The 11,995-nt window shown below is 46.6% G+C and overlaps 1 protein-coding gene across 1 annotated transcript in view; it reads left to right on the top strand.

The window, feature by feature from the left end:
* STK10 (serine/threonine kinase 10) overlaps positions 1-11,995 on the top strand; it is a 115,103-nt gene that overhangs the window by 78,502 nt on the left and 24,606 nt on the right. Inside the window, exons 11-12 of the mRNA XM_012649734.1 lie at positions 3,854-3,977; positions 4,418-4,597. Of these exons, the coding sequence (XP_012505188.1) occupies positions 3,854-3,977; positions 4,418-4,597 (304 nt within the window). The remainder of the gene's footprint in view (positions 1-3,853; positions 3,978-4,417; positions 4,598-11,995) is intronic.

Genomic DNA, 11,995 nt, shown 5'->3' with positions numbered 1-11,995 from the left:
GATTAATTTCTTTCTATTTTTAGTAGAGACGGGGTCTCGCTCTTGCTCAGGCTGGTCTCGAACTCCTGAGCTCAAACAATTCTCCCGCCTCGGCCTCCCAGAGTGCTAGGATTACAGGCGCAAGCCACCGCGCCTAGCCTGGCTGTTGGCTCTTTAGAGATTATACCCAATAGACCAACACAGAACACACAAGATGATCCCTGATTGTGGGACACACTGTGAAGAGGTAACAGGTGATAGGATGGTGAGCACCTGGGCTGGGGGAGGCTGCACCGAGGAAAGCCCCTGGGCCGAGCCTGAGGGGTGAGAGCAGCAGGTAGTGCTCGGAGCTGGGCAGCACAGAGGAAACTGCAACTGCGGAGGCCCTGAGGAGTGACCACTCGGTTTGTTTAAGGGACTAGTGCAGGGAGACAGGGAGACCCCGTCAGGACAGCCTGGCTGTGGGCTCAGGCTGAGGCAGTAGCCGGGAAGAGGGACAAAGTGGTCAGATTCAGTGTACGGTTCAGAGGCAAACCCAGAGAGCTGGTGAGTGTGTGGACAGGGCGGAGGGCTGAGAAAGGCTATTTGCCAGGACCCATCCCTGCGCTTTTCGACTGCTCAGTCCCCCTTGCAGCCCCCTTTACATTTTGTAAATGAGGACACAGTGTTTCTCGACAGACAAGTTCCTTTCCCTGAGTCTCCCAGTTGGGAAGGTAGAGCTGAGACTCCAGCTAGGTCTGAGAATTCCTCCGGGTTTCACTGGACCTTGTAGCTTCTTGGGGGCTGCTGGCGGGGTTGGGGGAGCTTAGCACTTAGGGAGCCCTCGGAGCCACAAAGCTCCTTCGGGGCCAAGGCTTTGCAGGGTAAATTTGTTATTGGTTTGGAGAAAATTTCTAGAACATCAAGCACATTCATATTTTTTAAAAGCATGAACATGCCAAAGCCAAATAGAAGCAGTTTTGGATGTCCTGGAGTACCGATTTCCTCTAGGAGCCAGGGGAGTGAGAGGCAGGCTTTTCATTAGTTGGTGGTGTTTCTGCACACACACACAAACACACACACACACACACACACGCGCGCGCGCGCGCGCTGGTGTAATCTGTGTAGGTTGGCGAGGCTGAGGGAGCGGTTGCTCTTGGCTGATGGCGCCACCTTCTGTTTTAATGGTCACGTGGGAGGTACCCTGGACTCTTCCAGCTTCACCCTAAAGGGCTGGGTTTCCGTCACCTCCCCTCTGGGCAGTTCGGGTTCCTGGGGTTGAAATTCCAGATTTGCCACACTCCATCCAGCAGCAATGCCCTGTGGCCCTGGCACGGGCCACCCTCCTCCTGAGCAGAGCCGCTGTGTGCTGCTAGGGTTCAAAGGGGAGACTTCAAGGAGGGGCAGAAGAGGGGCTCGCGAAGAACCAGGCTGTCCTCATTTGCCTGCCTTAGTCAGGGCTGGCTGTCCTGAGAACCGGCTGCGCCACCAGACTGCGGGTGCGTGGCAGCCCTGCGCAGTCCCCTGCGGGGCTGTGCCCCTGGGGACACCTGGGTCCTGGCATTTCCGGAGAGCTGAGTCACACCTAGGCTTTTGAGCCGTGTGGCCGAGTGTTTATTACTTTCTGCACTTGAGCCTTGGTCAGAGTTCCTCCTGTTCTTACCCAAGATCGCAGGCGCCGCTCTTGCTTCTTGCGCCATCAGCCTGTCGCTGGGCCCGCCTGCCCTCCCGCACCGAAGCGGGGCCGCCTGCCTTCTTGTCTTCCTTTGTCTTCTGTCAGTGGTTCTGTAAGCCTTACTTTCTCTCGAGTCAGGGTTTCTATTTCTTTGTTAACACTCTCAAAAGTTGCCTCCTACCTTCTCACTTTCCGGAAAAGCAGAAGCTCGGATAGAAGCTTCCATATATGGCCGTAGGAAGCATTTCTGGCTTTTTCCAGACACACAGGTAGCCATTGCCTCTTCTTCCTCGTTGTAATTCAAGCTGTTGCCACTCACGTAGCATTTGTCACACGCCAGGCGGGCACTTTACATGCGTCATCTCATGTATCCCTCAAAGAACCCAAGAGGTAAAGATTATTTGCCTCATTTTGCAGATGAGGGAACGAGGCCCAGAAAGATTGGGGGACTGTCCTGGAGGACACCCAGCTGGGAAGATTCAAACAAGGTCTCTCTGACCCCGGAGGACGCGCTTGGCCGCTCTGCGCTGCCAGCCTGTCCTTGTCTCCTGTTGGCCGGCAGTTCCACGAGCAGTTACAGCCCTGCAGAGCCGTGAGGGAGGTCACTGGGGTCAGAGCGAGGCCCCACAGTGGGAATTGCCACGGTGCAGACTGCGCCGCCGCACTGGAACCGGACACAGGCCGCGTGGACCCCAGTCCTGAGAGGCTGCCAGGGAGCCTCCCCCACCCCGATTCACAGTCAGGAGGCCCAAGTTCTTTCTGTAGCATTTTAATTTTTTTTCTTTCTTTTTTTTCTGATTATACAAATGATACATAATCAATTTTTAGTGGACTTGCCCAGGAAGAAATATGGTTAACACTTTTATCACACCAGTTTTTTTTCTGTGAGTACAAACATATACACACTGACAATAGATATGTTACAAAATTAAGGTATACCATGTAGTTTAGGTCAAATTTTTATTGTATTTTTTTAATAGGTAATACAGGTTGAGCATCCAAATTTGAAAATCCACAGTGTGACATGCCCCGTAGTCTGCAACTTCGGGCATGCTGACATGATGCTCAAAGGAAATGCTCATTGGAGCATTTTGGGTTTCGGATTTTCAGATTTGGGATGCTCAGCTGGTAAGTATAAGGCAAATATTCCAAAATCCAAAACATTTCTGGTACCAAGCATTTTGGATAAGGATACCTATATAATGTCATGGTTCAAAATTAAAAAATTAAAAAAAAAAAAAAGAAGTTAAACAGTGAAAAATCTCCCTCCCTTACTTTTCTGCCAGAAATCCATTTTTCCTGCTTGTATTGATATTTTATGGTATAATCCTTCCAGAAATACTCAGTGTTTAAGCAGGAAAGTGAACACACACATACACATGTGCACAGACAAATATTATTGTCTTTTTTTTTTTTTGCCCAGATGATAGGTAGCATAATAGACCCATTCTTCAAGATCTTGCTTAGAGATCATTCCATATCTGTTAATAAAGAATTGTTATTTCAGATAGATGCTTTCCCAAGTAATCAAATATTTTCTAAAACTTGATTTTTAACGATTGTATAGAATTCCATCATATGAATATATTTCAATATATTTAATGAGACCTATCATGGTGAATGTTTGTTTCCAATTTCATACTATTATGTTATAAATAGCATTGTTATGAACATCCTTATTCAATGGTGATATGCATCTATAAATATTCCTTTAGAATCAATATCAAGAAATGGAACTACTACGTCAAAAGGCACAAACTTAAACTTACTGCCAAATTATCTTCTAGAAATGTTGTACCAATTTATATCTATCAGCAGTATATGTATAAATGTACATTTATACATTAGTATAAAATGAGAGTATCAATTTCCCCCATGCTCCAGCCTGTTTAGTTAATGGAAATGTTATTTCCTTTTAATTTGTATTTCATATCCACGTAGGTAATTTTAAAATTTCTTCTTGTCTTTTGTTTCATGTCTGTTCATGTTCTCTTCCACTTTTTTGGTTAGGATTTTGCTAGTTTTTTATCAGTTTATTAAGATTACTAAGGTTTTGTCTGTCAATAAATGTCAAAGGAAGACTGAATTCTATTCATGCCTCTGCCCAAGACGTGTGTGATTTTCTGCTGTGGTCCAGCCTTCCCCATCCCAAATTGTGAGTACTGTGATCTCTGAGGCCACTTTGTCCCCGTGAAATACCCGTTTCCTTTACCCCGTCAGGCGCCAGGAGCTCCGCGAGCTTCGGCTGCTCCAGAAGGAAGAGCACCGACAGCAGACCCAGCTGAGCAACAAGCACGAGCTGCAGCTGGAGCAGATGCACAAACGCTTTGAACAGGAAATCAACGTGAGTCCGAGCGAAGACGGGGCTCTGCGGCGCTTCTTGCTTCCGTGTTTTCTTTAAGTGGAAGTCGCAGAGTGGGAGTCAGTGGACGGTGGAGGGTAATTCACAATTGCCCAGTTCCTGTGGATTCCAGATGTTATTAGACAGCAGCTTGTAAACACAGAATTTCATGAAGGTCACAGTGATCTTCTGAGTCACACGGCAGGATCTCTAGAAGGGAAATAACCTTTGTTGAACACCATATAAAACCCTGCAAGATCAGTGGTCTAGTCTCCCTTCTGCAGGTGAGGAAATGGAGACTCAGAGAAGTTAAGTAACTGGCCTCAGGCCACACAGCAAAGAGGAGGTAGAGCTGGTCTGAGTACAAGCCCTGAGCTCTCCCCATCTCCCCCTCAGATATAAAGTGACTTTCCTGAATTTTTCGGAATTTCTGCTCCTTTCAGGCCAAGAAGAAGTTCTATGACACGGAGTTAGAGAACCTGGAACGTCAGCAAAAGCAGCAAGTGGAAAAGATGGAGCAAGACCACGCCGTGCGCCGTCGGGAGGAGTCCAAGCGGATCCGCCTGGAGCAGGAGCGGGAGTACGCCCAGTTCCAAGAGCAGCTCAAACTCATGAAGAAGGAGGTAAATTCGTGCTGGGCGGGGCAGGGCTGTCCAGGAGTATCAGCACCCTCTTGGTTGCAAGTGATCGAAATCCCAGCACAGCCTCACCCCAGCAACACAGGGGTGCGCCCGAAAAGCTCAGGCGCAGCCGTGTCTGGACCTGTAAGTTCAGGCCGCGCCGTTAGGAGCCACTTCTCCGTCTCCCGGGCTCGGCTTTCCTCCATGTTGGCGTGGCTCACGAAGGCTCTCACCACGCGGCCTTGGCAGCTTCCCTTCCACCCTCCCAGCCTAGCAGCTCGCTGAAGGAGAGCAGGGAAGAAGGAAGGGATGGCGGCCCAAGGGAATTTGAGATGCTGTTACCAGCAGAGGGAGTGGGTGCTGGGTGGGCAAACATAGCACGTCCTCTACACTCTACCCTCTCTCTCTTTTCCTCCTCCCCGCAGTCGGAAGGGGAAGGGGAGGAGGCGAGGAGGTAGACGGTCCTGAGACAAGGAGAGGGAGGCTTTGTCTTCCTGCAGGCCATTTCCCGGCCTGCTCTGGAGAAGGGCATCTGGATCTCAGAGAACAGCCTGCACCTCCCTCTGCGGAGTGACACCAGGAGGCTGGGACATTCTTTCCTAGACAGGAAGGAAGGAGGTGAGCAGGTGGAAGCCGCCAGGACAGGAGCACCAATCCAGGCTGTCCCCAGTCTCCAGCTGAGTGCACTGAGTGCAGTGGGCGAGCGGCCTCCGAGGCTGCTCCTCGTGCTGGGGGCCCGCAGAGCCCGGTTCCCAGCTGTACCGTCGTGGGCGTGACGCCTGGTGTACCCAGGGGGCCTCAGCTGCTGCCTGTGGGAGTCAGGTCCAGTGGCCGGCTGAGCACAGCCGGGGATGCTGTGGGACCAGTGAGGCACTCACCTCAGGCACAACCCTTAAAGGGCACCAGAAAACTCAGGAATCAAGGCGAAAATATTCTCCTGTAATATTTTAAAATAAAAATGATGCGGAAACTTCATGATGAGCAGATATCAGCTGCTAGAATAAAAGGAGGGTCTGGCAGGGCTGAGGTTAGGGTGAGGCGATGAGGCTGGGTCCTGCAAGTGCAGGGCTGGATCCTGTCTTTATGTAAAGCCTGATATTTTATTTGTGATATTTTTTTGCATGAATTTCTATTTTTTTTGAAATGTTACTTAATGACTGAGTTTTTGGCATCCCCTTAAGTTTTGTGCCCGAGTTGAGTATCTTACTTGCCTCACCACCCTGGTCCTGACCTCCCTCAGAGAGAGGGGCAGATGGGCTGGGGATATGTCAGGGACACGGGGAGGAGCGACACTAAGCGTGTCCCCAGCTCCTATGCGGAGAGCAGCGGCGTGGGAGGCAGGGCAGGCCTGGTTTCGAGTCTGGCTCTGTGGCTCACTAGCCGTGTTTGGCTTTGGACAAGCCATTGCCCTGAGCCCCAGCTGCCTTCTATCAAAATGAGTTATTCCGCAGTGGTTTTTCCAGAGTACTCGTATGTTGGTGGCACCGAGCTGGGTGTCAGGGATATGGCTATGGTCAAAATAGACAGGGTCCTTCAAGGAACTGCTGATCTCCAGAGAAACAAAAACCAAGTACAATATCAAATAAATAAAACGGTTGCCGCTGTGCTATGAAAGCAAATAGGCTGGTTAACTGGAGAAGATCTGGAGAGATGTGCTTTAGAGCGGTCTGGGGAGGCCTCTCACCATAAGGCATTTAAGCTGAGACCAGAAGGGTGCTGCCAGGCATGAGAACATTCCAGGAGCATGTGCAAAGGCCCTGAGGTATGGGAAAGAGCTTGGAGTGGAGCGTTCAAAGAACTGCAAAATGATCAGTGTGGAGCTTAGAAAGGATGCAGGAGCTCAGGAAACGAAGGTGTACAGAGGCGGGATCATTAGGGTGGTGGGCAGAGGCAGGACTTTGCGGTTTTATTAACTGCTGTCAACATCCATTCCTCATATAGATGTTTTGAGCATTAAACAAGAAGTACATTAAGTGTTAGACCCAAGTGTCTGTCCCAGAATAAGTGCCCGGTAGGTGCCCGTTCCCTCCTTGGCTCTGTGCCTGTCACATGGCACACCCCGTGTGTGTGTGTGTGTGTGTGTGTGTGTGTGTGTGTGTGTGTGGTGTGCGTGAGGGTGTAGCAGGAGCTGTAAGGGTGGAAAGAGAGCGGGCCACAGAGCAGGGGCCTAGCACGGGAGAGGGGCAACAGGAAGCCACAGAGCTCCTCAGCCTTTTCCAGAACCAACCCTTAACAAAGTTGGGCTTTCTCGTGAGCAGGGCTGCAGGAAGGCGTGCAGGCATGCCGTCGAACTCTGATCTGGCGTGGGATCAGGTACTCGCGGTTCTGCTCACACTCAGTTTAAAAATTTTTTTTTATCTGGGTGTTTTTCTTTGAAAAGTTTTCGTGGAAAGAAAAAGCTTGACTTCTCTGCTCTTTTGACTTATTTCATTTCATTTCACTTTATTTTATTTTATTTTTTATTTTGGCTTTTGGAGGAGGATGTGGCTCGAGCCATTTAGTAAGATTTTCTCTCAGTATTGTTCTTCCCTGTAGGAAAATTTCCCTGCCTGTGACTCGCCTCTGTCCTCGAGAGCTGCTGTCCTTAATGTCTCTCTTGGTGACATTGGGCAAAGTGTAAGCTGGCATTTACTTTTGGTGCCCAGAGCTATCTGGGGGCTTTATTACTTAATTAATTAAACGTGTATTTTAGAGCTCCTAGTGTTTGCCAGCCCCTGTGTCAGGCGGTGATGAGCAAACCACACACAGCCCGTCCTCAGAGGTACCGTTGCCGTGGGAGACGTCAGTGTGGAAAGTCAGGTGACTGAGACGTTCAAGAGCACACTGCGTATTTCTCAGAGGGAGTCAAGGAGGAAGATGGTCTCTTCATCATGTAAAAGGAGAAGCAAGTTGGGCTTTGCCCTTCTTTCAGGACGGCGTCGCGGTGGAAGGGTTGCGTGGAGTTGGGAGTCAGGAAGACCTGGGTTTGAGTCCTGAACTCAGCCAAGCTACTTAAAGTCTCTGAGCCTCTGTCCCCTCTGTAAAGGCAAGTCACAACAGGACGTGCCTCAGGAGGCTGCAGAATGTGGGAGAGCACCTCGCACACAGCAAGCGCTTAATACGTGATACAGCACTCTCAGTTGGTCTTACTCTTATCCATTGTTATTGTCAGTTTCCAAAGCAAAGTCTAGAGATTCCAGCTCGCAGGAGGCCAGCGAGGGGCTTTCCGCTGTGGAACCCGATGTCCCATGATCCCATTGTCCTGCCACTGCCTACGCCACGATTCCAAGACCTCCTTCTCTGATCCCAAGGTCACCTCTGTGAGGGCTGCAAGATGTTGGGTGAGGCCCAGGTAGGAAGGGGAGGCCTGGTCCATGCAGCAAGCAGGTGCGAAGGACAAAGTTGGAAAGGGATGCAGCCCTCAGGCTGGCAGCTTCTGACCTACCCACAGATACATCAGCCCCCCAGCGCTGCAGCAGAGTCATCCCCACACGGGTGCTGGAGAGGCAGACCATACACAGACCCCAGGGACTTCTGCTTTCACCGGCTCAGAGCAAGGAAGAGTTCACTCTATGCATTTCCCTGCAATCCATTCAGTGTGAGAGAGCGTGTCATAATTTGAATTCAGGCATGGAAAACACAAAAAACTTAAGAGAATAAAATTTGAGAAGCTTCATGGGACTTTTTTCAGGACTAGAGCAATTGGTATGGAACATTTATCATGGTAATACCGTCTTTCACTGAGGAGGTATGCCTGTAGGAAAAATCATTGTTAGCAAGGTGGTTAAACATGGGCATACTTATTCTTCATTGTCAGTTTTAAGTAATTAAATCTAGTCATGAGTGTACGTGTGTACATGCATATATTCATACATATGTACCTAATGTAGATACATGCTCACAATTCTGTAAGAATGGAATTTATGGTCTGCAACTCAGTTCCTATGTACACAGTGACCTTTAGTACCATGAGAAACTTGCTTGGCAAGTAACTTCTTGGATCACCTAAATCTGAAAACAAACCTAACCAGTCTTTTTTTTTTTTTTGAGACAGAGTCTCACTGTGTTGCCTGGGCTAGAGTGCCGTGGCGTCATCCTAGCTCACAGCAACCTCAAACTCCTGGGCTCAAGCGATCCTCCTGCCTCAGCCTCCTGAGTAGCTGGGACTACAGGCATGTGCCACCATGCCCGGCTAATTTTTTCTATATATTTTTAGTTGTCCAATTAATTTCTTTCTATTTTTAGTAGAGACGGGGTCTCGCTCTGGCTCAGGCTGGTTTCGAACTCCTGAGCTCAAACAATCCGCCCACCTCGGCCTCCCAGAGAGAAACCTAACCAGTCTTGAAGGAAGTCTTTCCAGAACTCTGTTTCCCTGCCTTTCCAGGCAAACTCATTAAACAGAATTTAGCTGTTTCTTAAATAGTTTGGATCTCTGTAGCAGCACAGAATTGTATTCCCGGAAGGATCCCTAAGGAAATTTTTGTTAAAAGCCAGATCGTTTCTCCTGATGAGAAAATGAGAAACTCCAGCAAGTTCAGTGAGCTTTCTGCAGACACGTGGCTGGACTGGAATGCAGCTCTTCTGACATCTAGTAGCCGCAGTTCCCCTGGCCCTGCCTGTCTTTAGAGATCCCAGCTGGAGAGCAGAGCTGAGCAGGGCTGGTCCATCAGTGTCTTCAGGGGTGACTGACGTGGGAGTCTTGTGCCCCTTTGCCACGTGGCCACTCACGACCCTGCGTTTATTGTTATTGTGCCTCCTTCCTCCACTGTCAGGGGCAGAACATTCCTTAGTGTTTTCAGTGCCTTTAGCAGAAACCCTCTTCTGAACTGCTGCTTCTAATCTTCTGTCCTGGAAAACCAAATAATCAAGCTTGTAAAAGCACAGTTCTAAGCTCATGAGCTTTAAATAGTATGATGCCTCAAATGGTGCTGTCGAAAGGCATTTTGGCAGACACCCCAGACAGATGCTGAGTTAGGGTTATATGCCATATCCAAGGCAGCCCTTTGATATGGAAACAGAAGTGGCACAAATGACATCTTTGAGATATTTTATTAGGACTTCTTTCTAAGACGGTGATTCTCAGCCAGAAACTATTTTGTTTCCCAGGGGCCATTTGGTGATATTTGGAAACATTTTTGGTTGTCACCACTGGGAGGGTGGGAAAGAGATGTTCCTGGCATCCTGGGGGCAGAGGCCAGGGTTACTGCTCATACCCTGTAATGCACAGGGCAGCCCCCATAACAAAGATTCGCGAGCTCCCAAAGTTAATAGTGCTGAAGTTGAGAAACTGTAATCTAAGACCACTAAAGCCAAAGAACATAGGAGCAGGATTTGGATTACAAATCTAAGACCAGGAAAAAAAAACCCCAGGAGCTGAAAGAAGAGACAGTGAAGAATAGTTGGTGGGATTTTGGGATCAGATGATAAGTGCATGTTTAACTTTATGAGAAACTGCTGAACTTTTCCAAAAAGTGCTGTATCATTTTACACCACGACAATGTGTGAGAGTTCCAGTTGCTCCATGTCCTCACCAACACTTGGTATTGTCAATTTTATTTTTTTATTTTAGCCATTCTGATAGGTGTGGAGTGATATCTCATTGTGGTTCTTTATTTGCTTCTCACTTATGATCAATGGTATTGAATATCTTTCCATGTGCTTGTTTGCTACCCATATGTCTTTTTTGGTGAAATATCTTCAGATCTTTTGTTCATTTATTTAAATGGGGGTGATTTGTTTTCTTATTACTGAATTTTAACAGTTCTTTATATATTCCGAATACAAGTACTTTGTCAAATATGTATTTTACAAATATTTACTCCCAGTCTGCGGCTTTTCTTTTAATTTTCCTCAGTGTCATGCATAGAGCAGAAGTACTTAATTTTTGGTGAAGTCCATTTCATCATTTTTTCTTCTAGGAATTGTGCTTTCTGTGGCATATCTAGGAAATCTTTGCCTGACCCAAGGTCACATGTTTCCTTTTAGAACTTTTACAATTTTAGGTTTTACATGTAGCCATATAATCCATTTTGGGTTAATTCTAATATAAGACGTGAGCTATGGGTGAGGTTCACTCTTACTATTATTGCTATAATTACCATTATTATCGCCTGTGAATATCCAGTTATTCCAGCACCATTTGTTGAAAAAGTCCTTTCTTCACCGATTGCCTTTCCACCTTTGTGAAAGATCAGTTGACCACGTACATGTGGGTCTATTTCATTGATCTGTGTTTCAGCAGTACTGCAATGTCTTGGTAACTATAGCTTCATAGTAAGTCTTGAAGTGTGGTAGTGTGAGTCCTCTAATTTTGCCCTTGTGTTTCAGCTGTTGTGGCCATTCCAGTTCCTCTGCCTTTCCGTATAAATCTTAGAATCAACTTGTTGACATCTCCGAAAATGCCTGCTGGGATTTTGATTGGGATCGAGTTGTATCCATAGATCAGTTTGAGGAGACTGGACATCTGAACAATATTGAGTCTTCCTAATCATGAACATAATCTCTCTCCATTTAATTAGGCCTACTTTGACACTTTTCCTTGGTGTTTTTTAGTTTTCAGCATCCGGATTCATCATATATTTTATTACGATTACACTTATTTCATGTTTTTTGGTACTATTATGTAAGGTACTTTTTAAAAAATATCAATTTTCAACTGTTCATAGCTAAAATATAGAAATACATTGATATTTGTATATTGATTTTGTATTGTGCAACCTTGCTAAACTCACTTATTAGTTCTAGTATCTTTTTTTGTAGATTCCTTGGGATCTTCTACACAATCATACTGGCAAACAGAGATAGTTTTATTCCTTTTCAATCTGTATGCTTTCTGTTTCGTTTTATTGCTTTATTGTGCGAGCTGGGAGCTCCATTAGGATGTTGAATAGGAATAGTAATGTGGACACCTTTGCCTTGTTCCCAGTCTTACAGGGAAAGCATTCAATAGTTCATCATTAAGTATGATGTTAGCAATAGGGTTCTTTATAGATGCCCTCTATCATGTTAGGAAATTTCTATTCTGTTCCTTGCTTACTAATAGATTTTATTATGAATAGATGTTGAATTTTGTCAAATGGTTTTCATGTATCAATTGATATGATCATATGGTTATATTGCTTGATTTTCAAATATTGAACCAGCTTTGCATTCTTGGAATAAAGCCCACTTGGTCATTATGTATTTTCCTTTTATATGTTTATGTGTTCAGTTTGCTAATATTTGGGTTAGGATTTTTGAGTCTTTGTTCATGAAGCATATTGGTCTGTGGTTTTCTTGTAATGTCTGTCTGGTTTAAGTTATCTATTTCTTCTTAAGTGAACTTTGCTAGTTTCTGTCTTTCGAGGAATATGTCTATTTCATTTTAGTTGTCAAATTTATTGGCGTAGGCCGGGCGCGGTGGCTCACGCCTGTAATCCTAGC

This window comes from Propithecus coquereli, unplaced genomic scaffold (genome assembly GCF_000956105.1).
Source record: "Propithecus coquereli isolate 6110/MARCELLA unplaced genomic scaffold, Pcoq_1.0 Scaffold301, whole genome shotgun sequence".
In the NCBI taxonomy this organism is placed as follows: Eukaryota; Metazoa; Chordata; class Mammalia; order Primates; family Indriidae; genus Propithecus; species Propithecus coquereli.
The sequence above is the reverse complement of the archived record's forward strand: the minus strand, read 5'-3'. Positions and strand labels throughout refer to the sequence as shown.